We start from the raw sequence: 25,556 nt of genomic DNA on the forward strand, positions 1-25,556 counted from the left end.
GTAAGTTTTTAAAAAAGTAGAATTAAGGCAAAATGTATATAATGCTCGTAAATCAGACATTCTATTGAGGGGAGCGTCAGCTTCAGAAAAGGGGGAAAAAGGTAAAAAGGATGGATAAAAAAAATAAAAAAATAAAAATGATTAACTTATACATATATATGGGTAGCCTGTGGAATGTGTCGAAAGCTCGTCCTAGTTTTCCATTCTGACTTTTTTGCGCGGTCACAGAACCCAGTAGCTTCAAATGCAATAGTGAACAGAGATGTCGTCCTACCGAAATATGGGCCAGGTTTTAGGCCGTGTCTATTTGTCTAGAGGAGCCAGGAATTCCTCAATTGTAAGTTCACACCCAATTCTTTTTCTTTTCTTATTTTGGTGTTAATTGAGTGGGTATATTACTGTTTTCAGAGGCACGCAACCCGGTGTTTCTGCAACGCTCGCGCCAATGCAGTTACAACAAATGGTCAGTTTTCAACGACAAGCAGCTTTATTGATACTCCCACAATATAATCAACCTAACGATATCACATGATATCTCTTTAGAAACAGCAATATCGTATATTTTATGTATCATTTGAAATATTGATATTCTTGTCAGGAACATGGCGGTTCGCCACAACATCTTTTGCCAGGCCAAGGTAAATAGTTATAAATTTCGCTTGTGATTTTCGTTATCTAATTCTGTTTCTCTACCAAAATAGTGTGAGCTATTTATCTTATTGGTACTTTTCTTTCTCGTAGCTTGAATGGATTACTGATCACAAGTAGCCATAAACTACACACAGTTAACAGGGGTTTCCACTCAACACGTACCCTATGCAGTGAGTTGTTTCGTTAATATATTTAGTTCATTAAAATTATAGTATTGTGACCATTTGCAAAATTCCCCTTGTAAATATCCACAATGACCCTTACATAAAGCCTGTGAAAACATAAGGAGTCTGATGATATAGGTAGAATTATTTTTTTGGGGGGAGCAGGGGCGTAGCCAGGGGTGTCCTAGGGCCCCCCCTTTTAGCAGCCAAAAATACAGGAAATGTATGAGACATATAAAATACAGGAGAAAATGCCTTGAAAGTCTTTTTTGGGCCCCCCGTGTTAAAAATCCTGGCTACGGTGCTTGGAAGGGGTTACCATCAGTTATGGAGATTATACACTTTACATGCATTGCCTTGTAAATGAAATTACCGTAAATGCTTGTTTTAAGGCCAAGCTTCCAATAAGTGCCCCACTTTGAATTAGTGCTCTGATTTAGTGATGATGGATAATTAGTGCTCTGATTCAGTGATGACGGATGATTAGTTCTCTGATTTAGTGGTGATGGATAATGAGTGCTATGATTTAGTGGTGATGGATAATTAATTTGCATGTTTTTTGTGCTCTCCACAGACGGTGACTACGTTGTGGTCAACACACCTCCGTTTGCTGAGTCTGTTACTGAGGGTGATATACGATGGGACAAGGGTAAGCAGAGATATTAACATCCCTACTTAACTACAGGAGCACATTACTTACTCTGCATCATTTGATATGATCTGCATCATTTAATATGATCTGCATCATTTGATATGATCTGCATCATTTAATATGATCTGCATCATTTGATATGATCTGCATCATTTAATATGATCTGCATCATTTAATATTATCAGCATCATTTAATATGATCTGCATCATTTGATATGATCTGCATCATTTAATATGATATTTAAAATGTAGTGGACCCTAGTAAACTTAAGGTGACAGAAAAACAATTTGAGTTAGCAGGGAGACTTAAGTTTTTCAAGCAGAAATGATTCAGAATAGTATCTAAAGAGCTCAAAGTAAGATTATAATTTTATTTATTCATTTTTACATTCGCATGTCTTGAATTTCGTGAATAGAAGAGATTGCATTTGCAGGGGCTTTAGTTTGATTGACTTTCGTTTTTACAGCCTATTAGTCACTTACATCCACTTTTTCTCACTAACCATTGTTACTTGTGAGCCAGGGTGATGGAGCCTTTGATCCAAATTTTACCAGGAAGGAAAATGGTTCCATTTTGTTGTCCAGATATGTCTTTATTCTTAATGTCCCTTTTACTAATAAAGCTGAGTGCCTCTTTGTTTTGCCATCTAGCTGTTGGTGATGCTGTGGCAGAGGATGAGGTTGTGGGAGAGATTGAGACAGATAAGGTAAACAATCACCAGGACACCTCCTTAGTTCATGCCAAACAACAATCACCAGGACACCTCCTTAGTTCATGCCAAACAACAATCACCATGACACCTCCTTAGGTCATGCCAAACAATAATTACCAGGACACCTCTTAGGACATCCAAAACAACAATCACCATGACACCTCCTTAGTTCATGCCAAACAACAATCACCAGGACACCTCTTAGGACATCCAAAACAACAATCACCAGGACACCTCCTTGGGTCATGTCAAACAATCACCAGGACACCTCCTTAGGTCATGCCAAACAATCACCAGGACACTTTCTTAGGTCACGTCAAACAATCACCAGGACACCTCCTTGGGTTATGCCAAACAACAATTACCAGGACACCTCCTTAGTATATGCCAAACAACAATCACCAGGACACCTCTTAGGACATCCAAAACAACAATCACCATGACACCTCCTCAGGTCATGGCAAACAATAATTACCAGGACACCTCCTTAGGTCATGCCAAACAATCACCAGGACACTTCCTTAGGTCACGTCAAACAATCACCAGGACACCTCCTTAGGTCATGGCAAACAATCACCAGGACACCTCCTTAGGTCGTGGCAAACAATCACCAGGACACCTCCTTAGGTCGTGGCAAACAATCACCAGGACACCTCCTTAGGTCATGCCAAACAACAATCACCAGGACACCTCCTTGGGTCATGTCAAACAATCACCAGGACACTTCCTTAGGACATGCCAAACAATCACCAGGACACTTCCTTAGGTCACGTCAAACAATCACCAGGACACCTCCTTAGGTCATGGCATACAACAATTACCAGGACACCTCCTTAGGTCATGGCAAACAACAATCACCATGACAACTCCTTAGGACATGCCAAACAACAATCACCAGGACACCTTAGGTCATGTCAAACAATTACCAGGACACCTCCTTAGGTCATGTCAAACAACAATCACCAGGATACCTCCTTAGGTCATGTCAAACAATTACCAGGACACCTCCTTAGGTCATGTCAAACAATTACCAGGACATTTCCTTAGGTCATGCCAAACAACAATCACCAGGACACCTCCTTGGGTCATGCCAAACAACAATTACCAGGACACCTTCTTAGGACATGCCAAACAACAATTACCAGGACACCTCCTTGGGTCATGGCAAACAACAATTACCAGGACACCTCCTTGGGTTATGCCAAACAACAATTACCATGACACCTCCTTAGGACATGCCAAACAACAATCACCAGGACACCTTCTTAGGGCTTGCCAAACAACAATTACCAGGACACCTCCTTGGGTTATGCCATACAACAATTACCAGGACACCCCCTTTAGGTCATGCCAAACAACGATCACCAGGACACCTTCTTAGGGCTTGCCAAACAACAATTACCAGGACACCTCCTTGGGTTATGCCAAACAACAATCACCAGGACACTTCCTTAGGTCATGTCAAACAATCACCATGACACCTCCTTAGGACATGCCAAACAACAATCACCAGGACACTTCCTTAGGTCATGTTAAAGGTCTACTCTTCACTCCCAAAAGCTTCAAGTAAATCTTCTGTAGCATATGTAAAAAAAAAGTTTTTTTATGGAAGAGCTTTTTCTGGTCAATTTTCCCTGGCAGTAGAATATAGCTGCTTCTTGCAAATGATGTGGTTTCAGTTTCAAGCCCTGTTATATTGGTCTGATAACAGTCATACTGGTATACTCCAACATCATCCTAAAAAAGGGCTTTCCATAAATGGAATCAAGTGGTCTGCATAATACATGTATCCTTATCCTTCCTTATTCCTGCTTCGATCATCTCCTATCAGACCAGTATCCCAGTGACTGCGCCAGCCAATGGTGTAATAGAAGAGCTGTTTGTTGCTGATGGCGATAAAGTAGAGAAGGGGCAGCAGTTATTCAAACTCAAACTTACAGGTTTGTTGCTTTTTTTATGTTTTGCGCAATCTAGAAACATTTGAAAGCTAATTACCTGGGTCGTTTTTAAGATACAAAGTGTTTGAAATGTTCCAAAAATGGAATCTTAACTTAATTATCAGCAGCTATTTAAACTCAAACTTACAGGTTTGTTCCTTTTTTTCTGTTTTGAAAGTACCTTTGTTGTTTCTAGGATACAAAGTCTACATGAAATGTTCCAAAAATGGAAACTTAACCCCAGCAAGCTCACACGATAAATGCTAGCCATATTGCTATTTTAGGAGCTCTACCCAAGAAAGAGGCAGCAGCATCAAGTACCCCGCCCCCTCCTGCTAAGGAAGCCCCTCTCCCACCACCGCCAGCCCAACAAGAGGCGGTTCCAGATATACCAACATCACCTCCACCAGGTATGAGAGACATTGTAGCTCTAGTCAACCTTACCCACTTACTTAGTGTCTTTTTGAGAAAGATGTTAAGACAGTTTAAGTTGCTCCAAGTGTTACTAACAAAATACCAAAAAAACAATGTTAATGCATTTGTTATAAGTGGCTGGTACAAAAATTTAAATAGCCAGCTTTTTTTCAGCAAAGTGTTCCCCTCACTCATCAATGATATCGGAGTGAAACAAAAAAGGATCCCAAAGGTTCATAATCCCTCATACAGTAATACTCACTCATCAATGAAAGTGGAGTGAAGCAAAAAAGGATTCCAAAGGTTCATAATCCCTCATACAGTAATACTCACTCATCAATGAAAGTGGAGTGAAACAAAAAAGGATTTTAAAGGTTCATAATCCCTTATACAGTAATACTCACTCATCAATGAAAGTGGAGTGAAACAAAAAAGGATCCCAAAGGTTCATAATCCCTCATACAGTAATACTCACTCATCAATGAAAGTGGAGTGAAACAAAAAAGGATCCCAAAGGTTCATAATCCCTCATACAGTAATACTCACTCATCAATGAAAGTGGAGTGAAACAAAAAAGGATCCCAAAGGTTCATAATCCCTCATACAGTAATACTCACTCATCAATGAAAGTGGAGTGAAACAAAAAAGGATCCCAAAGGTTCATAATCCCTCATACAGTAATACTCACTCATCAATGAAAGTGGAGTGAAACAAAAAAGGATCCCAAAGGTTCATAATCCCTCATACAGTAATACTCACTCATCAATGAAAGTAGAGTGAAGCAAAAAAGGATTCCAAAGGTTCATAATCCCTCATACAGTAATACTCACTCATCAATGAAAGTGGAGTGAAGCAAAAAAGGATTCCAAAGGTACTTAATCCCTCATACAGTAATACTCACTCATCAATGAAAGTGGAGTGAAACAAAAAAGGATTCCAAAGGTACTTAATCCCTCATACAGTAATACTCACTCATCAATGAAAGTGGAGTAAAACAAAAAAGGATTTCAAAGGTTCATAATCCCTCATACAGTAATACTCACTCATCAATGAAAGTGGAGTGAAACAAAAAAGGATCCCAAAGGTTCATAATCCCTCATACAGTAATACTCACTCATCAATGAAAGTGGAGTGAAACAAAAAAGGATCCCAAAGGTTCATAATCCCTCATACAGTAATACTCACTCATAAATGAAAGTGGAGTGAAGCAAAAAAGGATTCCAAAGGTTCATAATCCCTCATACAGTAATACTCACTCATCAATGAAAGTGGAGTGAAGCAAAAAAGGATTCCAAAGGTGCTTAATCCCTCATACAGTAATACTCACTCATCAATGAAAGTGGAGTGAAACAAAAAAGGATTCCAAAGGTACTTAATCCCTCATACAGTAATACTCACTCATCAATGAAAGTGGAGTGAAACAAAAAAGGATTCCAAAGGTTCATAATCCCTCATACAGTAATACTCACTCATCAATGAAAGTGGAGTGAAACAAAAAAGGATCCCAAAGGTTCATAATCCCTCATACAGTAATACTCACTCATCAATGAAAGTGGAGTGAAACAAAAAAGGATACCAAAGGTTCATAATCCCTCATACAGTAATACTCACTCATAAATGAAAGTGGAGTGAAGCAAAAAAGGATTCCAAAGGTTCATAATCCCTCATGCAGTAATACTCACTCATCAATGAAAGTGGAGTGAAGCAAAAAAGGATTCCAAAGGTGCTTAATCCCTCATACAGTAATACTCACTCATCAATGAAAGTGGAGTGAAGCAAAAAAGGATTCCAAAGGTACTTAATCCCTCATACAGTAATACTCACTCATCAATGAAAGTGGAGTGAAACAAAAAAGGATTCCAAAGGTACTTAATCCCTCATACAGTAATACTCACTCATCAATGAAAGTGGAGTGAAACAAAAAAGGATTCCAAAGGTTCATAATCCCTCATACAGTAATACTCACTCATCAATGAAAGTGGAGTGAAACAAAAAAGGATCCCAAAGGTTCATAATCCCTCATACAGTAATACTCACTCATCAATGAAAGTGGAGTGAAACAAAAAAGGATACCAAAGGTTCATAATCCCTCATACAGTAATACTCACTCATAAATGAAAGTGGAGTGAAGCAAAAAAGGATTCCAAAGGTTCATAATCCCTCATGCAGTAATACTCACTCATCAATGAAAGTGGAGTGAAGCAAAAAAGGATTCCAAAGGTGCTTAATCCCTCATACAGTAATACTCACTCATCAATGAAAGTGGAGTGAAGCAAAAAAGGATTCCAAAGGTACTTAATCCCTCATACAGTAATACTCACTCATCAATGAAAGTGGAGTGAAGCAAAAAAGGATTCCCAAGGTACTTAATCCCTCATACAGTAATACTCTGTAACGCATTGTCTAGTTCCACCACTCCCAACTGAACCACTGCAGCAAACCACCACCTCTGCACCATCACTCATCTCACCGGCGGCAGCAGGAAGCCCATCTGATGCGCCTCTTCAGGGGGCTCGTTCTGAGCACAGAGTGAGTATTACAACATTACATACTACTTATTAACCGAGGCCGCAGGTCGAGGTCTGTGCAAAAAGACCGAGGGCTGAGATTTTTCAGTACTGACTGAGCAAGCGAGGTTAATAAGTTATTTATTATATGGCTTTTTTAAATAATTTTGCTGAAATTTTATTTGCGATAAAAAAGGTGTAGCAAATCGTCTCTTTATACTGGGATTAAAGGCAAAACACTCGAGAAATTTACCAGTATAATGTATCTATATTCAAGAAAAGTATTTTAGTGAAAATATTTTACTTCTGTGGAGAATTCAAGTGAAAGAAAACATCTTTACGATCAATTCAAGTGGAAAGCGACAATCAATTGGGGCTAAACTATTTCACAAAATTGTTGGTAAAACTTCAGAGGATGTCTTAATTAGAAGTTCTGCATCTGTGGATGATTAAAAGCATTGTGTGGAAATAAGAACTGGATTTCACTGAATGGTCATTGCGAACAAAATCTTCATGAACATCAGCGAAACTGTCAGAAGCAACTGTAAAGGGTAAACAAAGTTGGAAATTATATTGAGGAAAAAATACGTAAGTAAGCTTATGAATAAAACTCCCTTTCTGAATATAAATATCGAAACTCATCGTTGTAGAAAAGTGGCAACAAATTGCTATCACAGTGTAGAAAAAATAACCTTGTTGTCACTGCCTTCCACCTTTTCTGTTTCTACACAGGTGAAAATGAACCGTATGAGGCTCAGGATTGCTTCAAGGCTGAAGGATTCTCAAAACACTTACGCCATGCTTACAACCTTTAATGACATTGATATGAGGTAAGTAAGGGATTCTTAAAACACTTACGCCATGCTTACAACCTTTAATGACTTGATATGAGGTAAGAAAGGGATTTTAAAAACACTCTAGGTCTATCATATACCCATTTTGCCCTGATTTCCTCTCAAGCAATAATATTATGCAGATGCATCAGAAATAATTTTTTTAACTTGGCTATCCCCTTCCCATCAAATCCCTTACATGTTTTGCCCTGTCTTTCCACCCAAGCAATATCATGGAGATGCGTCAGACATACAAAGACGCCTTCTTTAAGAAGCATGGTCTCAAACTTGGCTTCATGTCAGCATTCGTGAAGGCAGCAGCTTATGCTCTGGAGAGCTTACCTGTTGTAAACGCAGGTATGTAATCTCAATGTGTAATCCTATGTGTATTGTTTTGTACCACCAAGGAACTCTTAAAAAAATATTTAATTGACAGGGCAAATTCTAATAAAGTGTCATCTAGTAATGCTATTTGTAACTAGAACCCTTTTAGGCAGACCCATAGCTAGTTGAAATAACAAGTCAACTGAGACCTGTGTAACATGCACAAGCGGTGGTGAAACAGGCGGAACACCCTTTTTTGACAGAGCAATGGAACAGCACAGATATACAGATTTTCTTTGAGATTTTAGAGGTATTTCTGTTATTCCTATTGGAATTACATTAAAATAATATTTGTGGCACTGGAAGGTCCAAGAACAGTCATTTGCATAATGAGGAACTCAGGGCCTGGAGAGAAGGCTTGGTAGAGAAGGGTGACTAAAGCTGTTCTGCAATGTGTACATGGTGCCATGGTGATCTCCATTGCCATCTCTCCTCTCCACAGCATGTGAAACCCAAATCAAAATAATCATTACTAAAGGCCAATCCGCGCTAGTACTTTTAGCTGTTTGTACAGGGGTAGTTGTTGACAGGACCTTTCAGGTTATGACCAAAGACAAGTGCGGACGCGAGTAGACAGTGGACAAAAGTTTGTCCTCGGCGGGCCCAATATCAAAGGATGCGACGGCCTTGCAGGCTGAGCTGGCCGTTTCGAAACAAAAACACAACTTTGTTTATCCTTGTCGATCAGACCTTTGCGAAATGAAATATTATCGCAGGCAAACTATAGAATCGCACTAGTTGCAGCTTGTTCTACAATGGACAGCAATAGATCCCAGACAGATATTATAGACGAGAGAGTTTTAACCGTGTTTGTAAACACTAGATGCTTCTAAATACCATGATTCGGTTCTCAGAAGTCAAACTTGATTGACATGTGTGCATTTTGTGTTCGGCTTGAATGTTCAGTGCGGATTCACATATAATTGGCTAAGTCCTGTCCCGGAGAAACAAAAACACACGTACCGACAGTGGACAAAACCAGAAACAAAAACAAGCCTCCGTGTAGTGCGGATTGGCCCTAACTGCTGTTGTTTGTAATTGTTTTTATCAGTGATTGAGGATAACCAGATAGTGTACAGGGATTATGTCGACATCAGTGTTGCTGTATCCACACCAAAGGTTGGCTGTGTTCTTGTTCAAGATCACTTATTCATAATGTTCTAGTCCTAGTGGTGTATATATATTTGAATTATTTTTGTTTCATTATTGTCTAGGGCCTAGTTGTTCCTGTTCTGCGCAATGTTGAGTCCATGAACTTTGCCGATATAGAGAAAGCAATCAACGCTTTAGGAGAAAAGGTAATAGGCTAATAACTGTAAGCAGAATTTGTGATGTTTAGAATATATATCATTATTTTATTTTTGATAATCTTTTGGCTTGCAGCTTTAGGTATGCTTTTGAAAACTGTGGGTAGTGAGTTAAGCTGTGGTGTGATATGGTACAATTTTTTGTTGTTCAAGGTGGTTGGTGGTGGTGGTGTGGTACAGTTCTTTGTGGTTTAAGGTTTGGTGTAAAATGGTGAAGTTTGGTGTGGCGTGGCCGGGGGTGGAGTGATTTGATGTTAGGCATGATCTAGACTGCTTTGTAAAGCTTTGTAAGCTTGGTAATGTTAGTATCTGCAATTTTGCATCATGTGGCAAGCCTGACATGCGTGTGTGTGTGTGTGTTGTAAAGTGAATAATTGTAGTACACAGTGGTATGCTACTACTTTTCACACAGATAATATGCCATGATGTTAATTAACACACCTCTCCCCCACCAGGCTCGTAACAATGACCTAGCTATTGAGGACATGGATGGCGGCACCTTCACCATCTCTAATGGCGGAGTATTTGGCTCCCTCATGGGCACACCCATCATCAACCCGCCGCAGTCTGCCATCCTAGGCATGCATGCCATTAATGAGAGACCAGTAGCTATCAACGGCAAGGTAAAGTGCACTACTAACAACCACAAAAGAAATCCTGATTTTTGGTCTGTGGATTTCTATTACTAGTTCACTTTGATACATGCAACATCCCCTGCCCTCTCGAAATGTTGAAATGTCAGTGGTTCAATGCCATATGAGGCCTCATTACATTGTGCAGGTGCGTACAAAGGGGGCGCACACCCCCTTGGCGGCTTAAAAGGGGGTCATTTCTTATTAAGGAAACTTCAAATACTATACCATATGATACCTATGACTGTGCACCCCCCCGTCCAATTCTGGGAACACACCTGATTTGTACCCCCTTAGATAGAGATCCTTTCACCCCCTAGTGCCCATGTTGTCCAGGTCTCTTACAGTGTGTATTACCCTTAGATGGAGATCCTCATAACCCTAGTGCCCATGTTATCAAGGTCTCTAACAGTGTGTACCTCCTAAGATGGAGACCCTTATACCCCTAGTGCCCATGTTATCAAGTCCTCTTACAGTGTGTATTCCCTTAGATGGATATCCTCATTCCCCTTGTGTCCATGTTATCCAGGTCTTTTACAGTGTAAACCCCCTTAGATAGAGATCCTCATCCCCCTAGTGCCCATGTTATCCAGGCCTCTTACAGTGTGTATTTCCTTAGATGGAGATCCTCACAGGTCCTCCAGGTTTCTTACAGTGTGTACCCCTTAGATAGAGATCCTCATACTCCTGGTGTCCATGTTATCCAGGTCTCTTACAGTGTGTACCCCTTAGATAGAGATCCTCATACCCCTAGTGCCCATGTTATCCAGGTCTCTTACAGTGTGTACCCCCTTAGATAGAGATCCTCATACCCCTAGTGCCCATGTTATCCTGGTCTCTTACAGTGTGTACCCCTTAGATAGAGATCCTCATACTCCTGTTGTCCATGTTATCCAGGTCTCTTACAGTGTACCCCCTTAGATAGAGATCCTCATACCCCTAGTGTCCATGTTATCCAGGTCTCTTACAGTGTACCCCCTTAGATAGAGATCCTCATACCCCTAGTGCCCATGTTATCCTGGTCTCTTACAGTGTGTACCCCTTAGATAGAGATCCTCATACTCCTGTTGTCCATGTTATCCAGGTCTCTTACAGTGTACCCCCTTAGATAGAGATCCTCATACCCCTAGTGTCCATGTTATCCAGGTCTCTTACAGTGTACCCCCTTAGATAGAGATCCTCATACCCCTAGTGTCCATGTTATCCAGGACTCTTACAGTGTGTACCTCCTGTAGGTGGAGATCCGACCCATGATGTATGTCGCCCTCACATACGACCATCGCCTGATTGACGGCAGAGAAGCGGTCACCTTCCTACGTAAGGTCAAGTCTGTGGTCGAAGACCCACGAGTTCTCATGCTGGACTTATAACCACTTGTTGGGCGTCGCCCACCCCTGACCCTCTTCTATGGTTACCCAAACTTCCCTTTTATCGTGTGGCAGTGATTAGTGCAACCAGGTTATTTTATTTTTTTTTTCAATTGATCTTTACTATGTGGTTTAATGCACAGGGTCGTATGCAGTATGAGTCAAACCGAGAAATTTGCCTTGTGATTTAGAAAAGTTGTACTGTCTCATTGGAATTGATTTTAACACGATGTCATTTTAACACGATGTCATAATGCATTCTTTCTACGGCCCTGGTGCGACATAGTGTGAATGTGGGCTTCCTCAGTGTTCACTCACATGGTTGTCCCCACTCTCGTCACACTTGATCGCCTATTTCAAAAGAACCCTTAAATAATTTATCTCGTGTTGCTGCTTCTAGCAGCTGGACTCTATCTTGGAGAAGCTTCAAAGGTGCTTGAGAATAGCTTAAGTTGTGGTATTAAATGAGTATTTTAAGTTTTATTAGTGATGATTATGATAATTTCCCCTCTTCCTGTTTTACCCTCTCTTTCTGAAATATTTTTGGAATTATCTGCAATAAAATATTTCAGAACAATTTGGCAAGTCACTTAATTGAAAAGAAAATTGCAATGGGCCAAGCGTACTTCCTTGTGGAATACCGCTAAGGACCGTCTGCTCAGAAGATTGATAGCTATTTAAGTGCCCCTAGCATCAAATTCTTGTAGCTTGTTTTAAATATTTACTTATCCTAAGATGAAGAATAGGTAAAGAGTTTTGATATCAGCACATTTTCCCTTAGAAATAAGAGGGAAATGCCGTAATTAAAAAACACACAGTTAAACTTCTATGTCGGAAATATTTTATTCATAATTATACAGATGATCATATTGAATAAGAAAAATAATGATATTGCTTTGGTAACAGGGTAAAACAAGGCCCGAAAATAATGTGCCCTTTAGGATTTCTGAATCAACGAGGAACGCCTGGCGCTTTCGAAAAGTTGGGTCACTTTTCGCTTGAGAGTTCGATATTATTTACATTGGCAAAACATCTGATAAATTTGAAAACATCTCCTAGGCTCAACCAAATCCCGAAAGGATTCAAAAGCTTTTTCTCATGTACACCTCTTATGACTGGCCCATAGTATGTCATAGGGGCTTGCGTAATCTCTTTATCTATGCAAATACACAGCGCAATGAGTAGACTTTTTATCAAGCTCTTATAAATTCTTCCATTCAACTCTAGATCTCGAAGTGTTTCCACGCTGTCTCGAGAACACGTGCGGGATTAGCCAAAATGTCTGTTTTTCCCTCCATCATCCATTCCTCTTTATCACATACTTTCCATGACTCATTTAGTGCTTGTTGGGCTTTTTGCCGCTGGGTGTAAATACATTGGCTTGCTTCATGGCTCTTTATAAAGGGGCTTAGTTGAGATTATGAAAATAGAACAACAATAGGCCGTAAACAACCGGTTTGACCTGTTCTCATGACGTAAATTTCTAAATTGTAAGCTCTCTAATAAGTGGTTGATTAAATCGACTCAAAGAAGCACTTTACAAAGCACTTTGGGTGATGTGCCCAAGAAAAGATGATTGACGCACTTCTCCGCTAATTGGATCATTATGTTTGGGTTCCAAAGTGGATTTGAAGATATTTCTAATCTCTCTGACGACGAAGGTAAAGTGTGCAGGGTTCATGAATGGAAACGTCAGATTGACAATCAAGTATTTACCCACGACGGAATGTCGAGCGCAAAGAGAGTCCCGGCTCGCGTGAAAGAGGGTCCAGTATTTATTGCATGCGCATGCGCGAAACTACACCGCATATATGCGGTGGCCTGGTTGCTTAGATCAAGATGGCTGCGAAAGGGACGAGCGAGGGTTTATTTCAGAAATAATAAGCTGATTTTGGTCGTGGGTAAATACTTGATTGTCAATCTTTTCTGAGAACAGTACATATGATAATTAGAGTCTGGAAAATATATCAATCAAAGAGCTTTTCCGTTTTCGTTATTTTCACGCGCGCGCTTTAGGCAATAGCGTCATTTCAAACGAGCGCGCGCTTTTTTTGAATTTGATTTTCAATCATTTTATCGCGTTTTTATAGAAAACAAATCCCAAGCAGTTAGCTGATATTCCTTCACATGCACAAAACATTTTAGTCAATTAAAATATTTCTTATAGCCTCATTAAAATTCTTGTTACCACCCGACTTTACGCAATGCGCATAATGTAAGGTAATAAATATTTACGTAAATAAAATTAACCAATTACACCGATACACTCTTTTTTATATAAGAACGTCTGATTTTCAGTTGAGGCTGGGCCGTTCTTAGTTTTGGGCCATTTTAAGGCTTAATATGTTCTTAACAATGTTCTTAAATTTTAGTGTATAAAATAAGAAAATAATACCCAATGAATTATTAGGAAGAGAATTACACTAATGATCAATAGCAATAATAAGGTTGTTACTATGAGCACAATTTGATTCTGCATTTTAGAACGCATCAGGACTAAAATAGAAAAAAATATCTGCTATCCGAGCCTCGGCATTCTTAGCATGTTCTTAAAATTTGGTGAAATCTCAGGTTAGACATTTTTATTAGAAAAATGTTCTTATCGAAAAAGAGTGTATCAAAGCTAGTTTGCAGCAAACAAGAAGAAGAAACTTGATCATGAAAGAATACATCTCCGGAAATATTGCCCTGGTTAGAACAAATGAAAAAAGATCGTGTAAAACCGAAATAATAGTTTTCGAGCCGAGCCTCAGAAGTCTCGTGATAAAAAGCTTGACCACATTCTACTTGCACAACTCACGTGAAAGCAAAAAGAGGACAGAGAGGCATCGTATAGAATAAGCAGTTTTGAATAAATACGCTATCTAGGACAGATAGGTAAAAAAAACCTAAATGTATCCTATCCAGCGGTACCCCGTCTTTTTTTGTGTGTGTGTACACCTGAGTTAAAACAGTGAGCCTGTGCTCGGTTGTTCTTTATTTTATCCCCTAAGAATTCGGGTGTCTACAAAACGAAGACCTAAAACCTAAAACTTGTGACCCCAAAAGCTACGACCCCCAAAATTTTGCCGTTATTAGCCTACCTTGTCTCCCAAAATGGCTACACAGCGTGGAAGTTTCATGTGGAATCAGTGATCCTTATGAGATAATAAGCTTATTCAATTTGTTTTTTTTTTTTTTTTTAATTGGGAAATAGTGATCTACTTGTGTTTCCAGGTGGTCGTTTCTTGAAACGCCAATAAACTCAGAAACCCGGAATGTCACCCGGTAAACTTTTTCGGGTGTTTCTTCCAAAATCTTAATTGCCCGCTAACTTTATACGGGAAATCGCTTCATGTTCTAGTTGTGTCGAGTTGTAGAAAGTTTTCATCACAGAGGAAACCATTCCACTGCCCGGAAAAAGTGGGCCAATCAAGGCTTACATCATTTTATCGGATTTCCTTCCAACCAATCAGGTTTCATCTCTGTCAAATGATTTGACATTTAGCTGTCACAGTGCGCCTAAAAATATTAACAGCTTTGCGAAATTATTAGAAGTTTTTCTAAGGAGACTTTATTTACTTGTTCTTTGTCTTTCTTTCGAAAAATGTCGATGCCACAGCAATTTTTGGGGTGCAAGTTGCCTACAGACATCGACAAAACTAGGATTTCAATAACTATTTAGCCAATCTATTCATAACATTTGGAAATTATAATTCACTTGTTGGGAACCCGTATCGGCACGCTACGCAAAAGCTTTGTTTTGATAAACACTCTTACTCGCCAGGGAGTTCGAAACTTTTCTGCGGGCATTTTTCTAAATTACCAGTAATTGCCGGGTTTGTTAGGTTACCGGGAGAGTTTTTGGGATAATTTTTCGGGCAAAGGAGCGTGTATAAAAAATGAGTGCAACTACAATTTTTAATGGGACAAAAAAACGACGATTAAAAATAGTTCATTGGCACGCACATGAGAATATTTCCTCCATGAAAGCACAACAAAATTTACTGAATTACCTTTCGTAACTTTCGCGCTGTGTAGCCATTTGGGAAACAAGGTAGACTAAATAATAACTGAAATTTTTGGGGGATCGTAGCTTTTGGGGTCACAGGTTTTAGGTATTAGGTTTTAGGTCTTTACGGAAGCCCATAGGGGCCATGTCAGATGCAAGATGCACGATATTATCACATGTAAGATGCAAGATGTCAGATGCAAGATGTCAGATGCAAGATGTCAGATGCAAGATGTCAGATGCAAGATGTCAGATGCACGATGTCAGATGCACGATGTCAGATGCAAGATGTCAGATGCAAGATGTCAGATGCAAGATGTCAGATATGATATGTGTACGAACACGTGGATCATTTGGAGCCTTCCCTAGAAGAGTCATTGCCATGTCGTATTATCTGCCAGCATTTGCTAATGAACAGGGACTTTCCCGTATCTTTTTGTCTTGTAATTGTTTTTCTTTAATATTTTGCATTGTATAGGTGCTGAAAATTGCTTTCCTTGACAGCAGTTGGTAGGAAATGATCTTGTTAAGAAGTACTTTCATTTAGGTTTTGAATACAAGGAAATGTTAGCTCTATTGTATGTCCATCATGGCGAGACCCTGAGGTGAGTTCATGCTTCTTAATGTTATAGTGAATATTGTGATTTATAAGAACGCCTTTTGCTACAGTTGCTAATGCGATTGGCAAACTTTTTTTAACAATGCTAAGCCTCCGACATTTGAAACGACTTCTACGTAAGATGAACCTTAAGAGGAGGGAAGGGGTACCTGACCTCGCAACAGTCATAGGCATGATAGAGGTAAGGAGATGCAAAAACTAAAAAAATATAGCCTCTAAGCTTGGCCTTGATGTTTTTTTTTAATCTAAAATTAGCTATTTTGCACCCTTTGAGATGTGTCTGCGTATCCAAATGCTAAAACCTACCTGAGATCATGTACAAAGAACAATGCAATATGGAATCCTTCGTTTAATAACATTATATATTTATCTATACAGAATGAGCTATTCGGAAGTGGAAACTGCATTGGTTACAGACAAATGCACCAGAGACTGCGAAATGATTACCATCTACAAATTAATAGGTATGTACAGCAATTGCGCACCGTAAAAATAAGCACTAAAATTAGTAACAAAATTTGAAAGATGTTATCCATGCACTTTCAGAGAAACTGTACGGATTGCGTTGAGAACGCTTGACCCAGAAGGTACAGAACGCAGGAAATCTCACAGACTGTTAAGACGGACCTACCGCTCGCAAGTAAGTACGAAATAGAAACGCGATCATAACAACGGGTCGATCTCCGATCATTCGAGATCATACACTATAATTAAACCTTGTAAAACAGGGATCCTGAAACTGCTAAGCTCCACAACATTTCAGGATATTGACTTTTCGTGTTTCAGAAGAACAACATAAAACAGAGTGACTAGTCATCGGAAAGGGTCCTATGCGGCAATGCATCGAGTTGCCGGCGAAATCTGTCAAAACTGCCCATAGACAGAGCCCCAAACGGCAATGACTTTTCAAAATTTTCTTATAAACCAGCACTATGATATGAACACGTTAATAGACTACAAAATATTTTTTCAATATTTTAGGGTCCAAACTACTGTTGGCATATAGATGGGTACGATAAGCTGAAGCCGTTTGGATTTTGCATCCATGGTTGCATTGACGGGTAAGTTGAAACAAGTCGCCCCATGACAGGTTCTCCAATAGGGTTCTGGATACCGAATCCTAGGATTGCGGATTCCATGTGGGTTTTTTCCCGTGGATTCAGGATTCCATTTTTGTTGTCCAGGATTCTTGTATTCCGGATTTCATAGCTTAAGTCTTGTATTCCGGATCCTAGTGTGTGGATTCTGGATTACAGTAGCATTGATTCCGGATACCAAGTCTCATTTTTTCATGGATTCCGGATTCCGGTTTACCTGTCATGGGGCGAAACAAGGCTAGGAGAAACAGCGAAAGTGTCCGGTGTGTCCAGTGTGGATCGGTCGGGACCTACCAGTTTTGAGTTTACAGACAAAAACCAGGGGTGATTGAGGAAAATTTGTTCGTACTGTATGACAGCAGCCTCTAGTAATCGTAAAAATTATTTTCATATTAGGTACTCCAGACGAATTATGTGGCTGAGGGTGGCATCATCTAACAACGACCCCGCTATAGTGGCCGACTACTTCGCTGGTTGCATTAGAATGATTAAAGGAAAGTTAGAAATTATTTATCAGGCCCCTTTATATTCCTAAATTAGAACTTATCTTATTAAAATCACTTCACTTTGTTAGGAGTGCCGAGGCGCATTAGAGCTGATAATGGAACAGAAAATGTTAACATTGAGGTGATGCAAGTATTCCTTCATTTTGGTCTGAATGACGAAGCAGCAGTTAGCAATTTTCAGTACGGAACATCGGTTGCAAATCAGGTACGTATTTTAAAAAGCATAGTTAATTCGTAATTTTCTTGACAAGCATATATATATATATATATATATATACATTTTATTACAGCGGATCGAAGCTTGGTGGTCTCAGTTAAGAAAAAGTAATTCAGATTTCTGGATAACCTATTTCAAGGACTTGAGGGATAGGGGCCTTTTTGATGATAACGACTTGGTGCAGTGGTAAGTACTGTATGTTGGAACAAACCAGAACCCTATATAAGTGAACTCAATAATGCTCTACCAGTATTTATGTTCTCCTACTATGTACAATCCCTCTCCCATACATATCGAGCACTTTACAAACCTCGACCTTTGTATTGCAAGCATTTTCATTTTTTATCTTGCTTCTCGAGTGTAACTACTAAATCTGACTCTGTTGCTTCCAACAAGTTGTATAGACCTAACGGGACTGAAAAAAAAACGAGTTTAACTCCGCTTTTAATTTTATTCATCCATTTCGTTATCATTTTATGTTTCTTCATCTATGTCGAATTCATTTATTTAATTCCTCTATTTCTATGTGTAGAGGATCGTTAACTATGGGTTTTTTTATCAGCTCTAGCCTCAAGTTCTGTTACCAGGGTTTAATTCAAGATGAGTTAGACAAAGTTGTAAAGCATTGAAACACTCACAGAATAAGACCTTATCACAATCAGGAAACCCCACCCGGAAGGCCGGATGTATTGTACAATCTTCCATCACTCCAAGGTGAAGTAACAAACCGTATACGGTCTACACGATAACTTACCTTTTCCTAATTTCACTTTGTGGTTCGCCAATCAACTTCGATAGTTATTTTTACTGACAGTTTGAACCGTTCTTTTTCTCTAGGTACACAAGATTACAAAAGTTGCATTGACTTGGATGATGCCACTTTTATAGCAGAAAAGTTGTGCATTAGCCAAACGCATTTGGGTGCACAGAGGAATTCTCTGATATGTTCAAGATGCTCATGGAAGAGCACAATTTACAAATGCCGAATGATGTCGTGGAAGCTGAAGATTTGTATGTTAATCTTATACATTTAACGGAAGCTTCGTTATAAACTTGTCGTTAGATATATCAGTCAGACAAACAGGAACAGGTCATGAAGATGGATGATATTTAATCCTACCTTTTAGCGTAAAATGTAAGATGGTACTAAAAACACCCTTGCATTTCTCGATACTATTAAGGAAAAGTGGGTTTTCATAAGTGCTGTGGCACACATTTTTTTTTTGGTGGGGGGAGGGGGCGCAGCTATTACACAACATGTCGTTTTATCATTGCAAAACTGTATGAGTTATTTTCACCCGCTCGATAATTTGTCATTGTCATCTTAATCGAGGTTATACACCTCGGGTATTCCTTGTTTTTGAGCGCAGATGCCTATTTTCCTCGATATGTGAAAAAAAAGGGGTTTTACAAAAAACTACGTTGACGTGCTTCTCCGCTACAGCCCTGGAATCCGTTGTTCAGCGTCAAGGGGGCTGCACCACCATAATTAAAGACGTGCATGTCATGAGGATTTCGAAAACCTTAGAAGAAAAGCGAAAATTGTTTTTCAAGGAAAAATCAGAGATGTGTGTGTGTGGGTCTGGGGGAGGGGGGGGGGGCAAGAATGTTAAATAACCGGGTACCAATATGATGTATGAAATTTTTATTAAAAAAAGTAACGATGTAAAGCTCGCACATAAGCTTCTCTTTTGTCAGTAACACCCACTGTTTTGTTTTAAGTCATACAATACACGTAGCTATTTGACATGTGCGTAGCTATTTCAATGAACGGCAGAGGCATTCATAACTGTAACAAATATATATAACAAATCCTCTTGTTGTCTGTCATGCAATAGACGTAGGTAATAGACGAAGCTATTTCAAAGTCATGTGAACGTGGTCGTTCACATTTGGCCTGCTGGCAGACTTTCCAACAACAACAAAAAACTCTACTTCAAAAGCATCATCCAGAACTGTAACAAATATATATGAATTCCGTTCAACTTTAATAGTCTTTCATTTCCCATGCGTCTCTGTAAGTCAGGTATATGTCCATGTTGGCCTGAAATGCTGCATAGCCACAGAAATTGGTTGGCAGGATCAGGATTCGGAAACATGTCTGCGCCTTCGGTCTGATTGCTGCACTTGGCATTGACTCGAAGCGAACTTGAATAGTTTTATCGGGCGCAAGGCTATCTGATGCCGTGCAAAAAACCAGAAACCTCCGTAGCATCTTATCGCCACACTCATCAATGAACAACTTCAGCCATCTTAGTACAGACTCTTCCTTCTTGGTTAGAGGATTACCTCTAAGGGCTGCCTTGACTCTACGTGAGGTTGGCTGAGACAGCTTGTACACTGCATCAATTTCCTGCGGTGGCACATCCTTCCAAAACTCTCCCATTCCACTTCGAAACTGCTGCAAAGCCATTGCAGGCTTAGCAACCAACTCATGTACGGCAACATCCTTGACAATAGAACATATGTTCTCTTGGGACGGCCATCTCATGTTGCCATAATCTTCAAGAATATCGCACACAATTTTATCAGGGAATGATGCAGCTGATTTGCTGGAAAGAGCAGCGGAAAGTGTTTCGCGTTGCTTGGCAGGGAGAGTGTTCAGGAACGACTCTTCAAGGCATTCATCCTTAACGCAATCAAACAGGGCGTAATGGATAGACGCCCTGGAAATTGTAACAGGAAAGCTTCCCGTTAGCATAAATCCATGATGATAAATTCTTCCAAGTATTTCATACGTTTCGCGTGCAATGCTTGGGCCAAGTGGAAGGGGTATTTCTCTACTTCCTTCGCCATTTCGCATCAGGAATTTCTCCCAAAAACTCGTGAGCATTTCTCTGAGCACTCCATCGCCTGTGGCAGTCAGTCCACATTCAATTTCTAAGTAGTTTTGCAGTAGCGACGTGTCTTTGCATAGTTTCAGAATCTCTTCAACAATGTGATCTTTATCTATTTCCACAATATTTGTTTTGAGGTACTTGGTCAATTCTTCTTGTCTTTTTTTGTTTAAGACGTTGTAATGGGTAAGGGCAATGGCTTCTTCTTCCGTCATTGGTTCGTCGTCTTCCAACAGCATTTGTGGTGGTGTATCAGATAGCCCGATATGAAGAGCATCTGGTATTGTGTCATCCATATCGATATCGATGTAGAGCTTTTGCCCGTCATTGATGGTCACAGAATCCTCTTCGACCGAAAGAGGCACGGGCTGTCCTCTTGAAACCACATTAAGGATTTCATTGCATGCTTGTGATATTTCATCGGAAGGATAAATAACAGTGTTTGGATACTTGCATAGCTGAAAGTACAAAGGCGTTGCACTAACCGACCCTGCCCAATCATAGACGGCTTGTACACTTGATCTTACGTGAAACCTTCTCTTTAAGACTCCCATGCGAGGATGTCGTATACGTACCTCTACCGACTGATCCCCAGGGGCGGGTTCATCAAGCACTCGCCGTCTTCTTTTTTGGCGTATTTCTTCTTGCTTGGTTACTTCCTGCTCTTCTTCTAGACGCAGACGATCTTTTTCCTTGTCTATTCTGCTTGATTCCTCTAACTGTTCTAGCTGTTCCTTGAAAATGGCTTTTCTCTCCTCAGATGTGCCGATCAATTCACTTTGGTTGTCTTCTCTACTTGTCCCTAGTATGTCCGCGAGAGCTGCCTTGTCAAATTCAAAAGAAGGTCCTGCTTCAGAGTCTGCATAGCCACTATCAAATACTGATTTAAGAAGATCACTGTCACTGTCACTGTCTTCTAGGTTGTTTGCTTTGCCGCAGCTATAAGATCAGAGAAAATGTTTTTCATAAGAATATTTCTAACCCGCGACAAACGATGTCTTTGGAACCAACATGTCATATAAACACAAAACATAATTGACTCTACTTGAAAGTGTACTTAAACATAGGGTGTTACCCAATCAAATGCTTCGACGTCCCGTAAACGTTTCAATGGCCAATGATAAATAATCACTTACAACGTCGACACTAACGCATTCATTTAAATTGGCTAGGAAAGTCTGTTAATCGGGGGTGGTTTGAATGATAGAACAATTGTGACATTTGTCAAACGACACTGTAATAAACATTTTTCGTTTGATTGACAACTAATAAGCATTCCGGCACCCATCGAACCACGCGACCCCAAAAGATTATCATTATTATCTAAAAAGAATGAAAAATGGCATTTGTGGTTGTAACACCGCTTTAATTTATTCTCAAACTGTAGGCCACACCTGATACGTCGACGACTGCACAAGAACAGCCTTGGCCTTGAAAGACCCGTGTCTCTCTTGTAGTCTTCGTACTTGAAATCATCATCAATTTCCTTCTCAATTCCTGTGAGCTTAAAAGTCATAAGCTCTTGACGACCTTCCGGACTCTCACCCTCAGGAAAGAAAAACTCTTTCGCTTTCGACATACATTCTTCTTTGGAAGCATTCCTTGGTAATTTGCACTCTCTGGATCCCCCACCATTATTTGTCTTTTTCTGGATATACTCCTTTCTAGACTCATTCCAGTGCTTCCATCCAAAGTAGTACGTCAGAGTGGGAGCATTCTTACTCGTTGAGGCATTATTAGTACTTTTCTGCTACCTTTTTTTGCTTGCATCTAAGAGGGACCGCACACGTTCCAATTTTTCTTCACGAACAGAGTTTTTGAAATGGTTAATGATTAATAATCTGTCCCCAAGACAGTCAATACCTAAAGTCTTAAGATCCTCGTGGCTTAGCAATGTAACAGTTTTGTCATCAACCTGAAACAAAAATAAGGTTATTAAAGAGAGTTAAAGTTAAGGAAAACTATTAGACATATGCCATTTTTAAACATTATGTTTCACCCCTCCCCCAAGGGCTAAAATAAACTTAAATGCCTATAGAAACAATTGCTGTATTTTCCACAAAGGGGCTGATCTACACAGATAACAGCTGTATTAGATAAATAATAATATATATTTGGGTAAAAGCTCTCACCGGGGGCCAAAACAGTGCTCAACTTGACAGGACTAACATAGGTGGAGAGTTCCTTAAGTTAGTTGATATGTGCCCCTACTGTCAGCAACTTAGCTTTAGCTGTATGCCAAATGTAAAACAAATAATTTACATGCACAATAAAACCATTTTGAAAAGAAGTGCCAATGAACAGGGAGAGAATGATAGAAGATGTAATTGGAGGAAAAGGGAAGAATGTCCTTTGGTGAATGCCTTGTAAAAGAGGTAGTTCACCAAGCAAAAGTAGAGACAGGGACAATGAGTTCAAAACGAGATGTCTTCATGTGTAGGCATAGACGTAAGTTCCTTCTTAAATTTAGCAATTCTAAAGTGGGCAACTCGGCAGGCTTGTAGAGGTTCAAAAAGTAATGAAGTGCGCACATTGACTGTGACGGTTTTGCGTCTCACGAAATCGATCCATATGTAGTAGTAGTAAACTTTGATGTAAATGTAAGATATTTTAACTAAGGAGTGGATCCATGCGGTGGATCTACGAAAATGCACGGAGTTTTATACATTCCAGGGTTCAAAATAATTTTTTTAAATCTGCTAGATTTTGCCGGCTTTCCAGATTTTGGTGGCGAAAAAAAGCCTTCATCCCCAAATTATGAAAGGAAAATACAGAAAAAAAGAGCCGGCAAAGACATGAAAACAGACGACTTCACCGGCAGCCGGCTGCTTGTTAACAAAAAAGATACCCAATAATAATACCCATGGATATTTGTCAAATAATTCATGAATTAATAATTAATTGTTGGGAGCAAATTTTAAAAATAAGTATGGCTGGCTGCGTTTCCTGGCCAACTTAGAATTGATTTTTCTGTGCAAAGTAACAACTTTGGCTAAGTCAAGATGGCTAGAAATGGTTAATGAAAGTTCACAAAGATAGAAATAATATAACTGCAGGGTGTAGTGCACCATATTATTGAAACTCAATATACTTATATAGTTGGGACAGAATTTCTGAAATAGGCTATATATATGAATATATTATATTTTGTATCAAAATTTTACACATTATTATACAAAATGTAAACATACCTTTTCCAACAGAAATTTTTGGATTATAGAATCGTCAGCTTGAATTTCTTCGCGAAGAAATGTTACAACCTGAAATTATATACAAACACTGTATTATAATATAATGTGAGCTGAGACCATACTTGAAAATTCTCCTCGAGGGGGGGGGAATTACGCAGCCCCTGTTTGGGTATAGGGGTACCACCTAGGATCTGTTACCCAGACTTTGTCTTGAACAAAAATTTCTGCAAAAATAAGTCCTGTTTAGGACAACAACCACAACTTTCATACTCGTGATATAAACCACTGTTGAAGTCCAAGATCCGACTTGCATTACAATGCTGTTTTGTTTGTGTTTTGAATGCTCAAAACTCTCATAATTTTAAAATACAACTTTCCCTTGTTATTTTATCCTTTAAAAATAGAATTGAGTTGTTTTAGTTGTAGAATGGATTGGAATTCATTGTGATTCAAGCAGATTTATAAGTTAACTCATCTCATTTGCATACGATTTCAGCCCAAGAAACCAAAGGTGATGGTGACAGTGAAGTCGGATCCATTGGCTTTAAGTACAAAGGGCTTAAAATGTATACAATGTTAAGGACAGACAACTTTAAATGTATACACAGTTTAGGACAGAAAAGGTAAAAAAACCTATCCAACAGCCAGCAGCCCAATTATTTTAACCTCCGGCAGAATTAGAGAAAGTTGTTGAAATTGCAATGTGAAAAATCACCTGTAAAAGTAAACAACAAAACAACCCCCCCCCCCAAAAAAAAAAAGGCCCTGAAAATTTAGTTAATGCAATTAGTTCACACAATGCTTAAAGCCCCATTGGCAACCAAAGTGATTGTTTTTAAAAGCGCCATTGTCGCCATTGTCTTGCGAACGATTTGATTGGAGGACTAAAATTAAAATATGCACAATCATTCACTACCGACACCCGAGGTGCGTGTTTCTTCTTGTTTTCGCTGGTAAAGAAAGCTTTTCACCCACTGTTTCCACAGTATTAAGGAAGACAAGAACATAACGTAACGAAGAAACAACCAAGCAATGCGTGTTTCATGATAAGGATCATTGACAAATAAAGATTGATGTCATAGAGAAAGATATTGGTTTCCACACGATCACTCAAACTTGAAACTATTCTTTATTTTGTCACTGATAAGTACTATAACTTGTATTTAAAACTCTAGGTTAATAGCTAAGAAGCGAGAAGTCGAGAAGAATATATGCCAAACACACAGAAAAAATATAATTCATTGCTATGATTTGCAAATTTAACTCACGGCAAATAAAACTACATACATATTGTTTGTTTCTCTTGCATTTTTCAGGGTAACATTGAGGCTCAAATTTGAATCGAACCTGCTATTTTCATTCCCTCTATATGTGAATGAGTGGCTCAGAGTCTGAAAAACTGACTTTGAGGAAAACTAAACACAAATTCCTTTGTAGTCGTTGTGATTGTTATCATGCAATGGGTACAAGATTTCCTATAGGCAAGATACTGGCATCGACATCATACCTGTCAAACTCCGAAAATCTCAAGGCTTGA

General features: G+C 39.3%; 3 protein-coding genes across 6 annotated transcripts; 2 read left to right on the forward strand and 1 right to left on the reverse strand.

Moving 5' to 3' along the window:
* Nucleotides 1-184: 184 nt before the first annotated feature.
* On the forward strand, nt 185-12,044 carry LOC5520689 (dihydrolipoyllysine-residue succinyltransferase component of 2-oxoglutarate dehydrogenase complex, mitochondrial). The gene is made up of 15 exons (XM_001640461.3): nt 185-337; nt 409-463; nt 599-638; nt 742-821; nt 1,390-1,464; nt 2,119-2,174; nt 4,012-4,120; nt 4,402-4,527; nt 6,939-7,060; nt 7,771-7,868; nt 8,098-8,228; nt 9,307-9,374; nt 9,470-9,553; nt 10,018-10,185; nt 11,430-12,044. Exons 1-15 carry the CDS (start codon nt 263-265, stop codon nt 11,562-11,564), a joined length of 1,422 nt encoding a protein of 473 aa, XP_001640511.3. The 5' UTR covers nt 185-262; the 3' UTR covers nt 11,565-12,044.
* A 3,641-nt stretch (nt 12,045-15,685) lies between these two features.
* Nucleotides 15,686-25,311, forward strand: LOC116615415. Of its 4 annotated transcripts, none has more exons than XM_048729720.1 (12): nt 15,728-15,980; nt 16,067-16,157; nt 16,262-16,352; nt 16,550-16,635; nt 16,712-16,811; nt 17,153-17,232; nt 17,665-17,762; nt 17,843-17,979; nt 18,065-18,177; nt 18,554-18,705; nt 18,829-19,002; nt 24,516-25,311. In XM_048729720.1, the coding sequence occupies exons 1-10, from the start codon at nt 15,743-15,745 to the stop codon at nt 18,618-18,620; spliced, it is 1,101 nt and encodes a 366-aa protein (XP_048585677.1). In that variant the 5' UTR covers nt 15,728-15,742; the 3' UTR covers nt 18,621-18,705; nt 18,829-19,002; nt 24,516-25,311. The 4 variants fall into 4 exon arrangements, with proteins under 4 accessions (XP_048585679.1, XP_048585677.1, XP_048585678.1 ...); XM_048729721.1 differs by lacking the exon at nt 24,516-25,311 and adding an exon at nt 22,216-23,135; XM_048729719.1 differs by lacking the exon at nt 24,516-25,311 and having other exon boundaries at nt 18,829-19,806.
* Nucleotides 19,622-22,407, reverse strand: LOC116615425. The gene is made up of 2 exons (XM_048729718.1): nt 22,223-22,407; nt 19,622-21,767 (listed from the first exon to the last, which is right to left on the reverse strand). The coding sequence occupies exons 1-2, from the start codon at nt 22,405-22,407 to the stop codon at nt 19,979-19,981; spliced, it is 1,974 nt and encodes a 657-aa protein (XP_048585675.1). The 3' UTR covers nt 19,622-19,978.
* Nucleotides 25,312-25,556: the final 245 nt, after the last annotated feature.

The sequence above is a fragment of the Nematostella vectensis genome, chromosome 7 (genome assembly GCF_932526225.1).
Source record: "Nematostella vectensis chromosome 7, jaNemVect1.1, whole genome shotgun sequence".
In the NCBI taxonomy this organism is placed as follows: domain Eukaryota; kingdom Metazoa; phylum Cnidaria; class Anthozoa; order Actiniaria; family Edwardsiidae; genus Nematostella; species Nematostella vectensis.

Excerpts from the sequence above, each read along its gene's own strand:
- LOC5520689 (XM_001640461.3), top strand. The coding sequence starts at position 263 with ATGTCGTCCTACCGAAATATGGGCCAGGTTTTAGGCCGTGTCTATTTG. Across the intron at positions 2,175-4,011 it reads GAGAGATTGAGACAGATAAG|ACCAGTATCCCAGTGACTGC; the intron begins GTAAACAATCAC and ends ATCTCCTATCAG. Across the intron at positions 9,375-9,469 it reads TTGCTGTATCCACACCAAAG|GGCCTAGTTGTTCCTGTTCT; the intron begins GTTGGCTGTGTT and ends ATTATTGTCTAG.
- LOC116615415 (XM_048729720.1), top strand. The coding sequence starts at position 15,743 with ATGTCAGATGCAAGATGTCAGATGCAAGATGTCAGATGCAAGATGTCA. Across the intron at positions 15,981-16,066 it reads TAATGAACAGGGACTTTCCC|GAAATGATCTTGTTAAGAAG; the intron begins GTATCTTTTTGT and ends AGCAGTTGGTAG. Across the intron at positions 17,763-17,842 it reads TTGCATTAGAATGATTAAAG|GAGTGCCGAGGCGCATTAGA; the intron begins GAAAGTTAGAAA and ends TCACTTTGTTAG.
- LOC116615425 (XM_048729718.1), bottom strand. The coding sequence starts at position 22,407 with ATGTCGAAAGCGAAAGAGTTTTTCTTTCCTGAGGGTGAGAGTCCGGAA. Across the intron at positions 21,768-22,222 it reads TGCAGTCGTCGACGTATCAG|CTGCGGCAAAGCAAACAACC; the intron begins GTGTGGCCTACA and ends CTGATCTTATAG.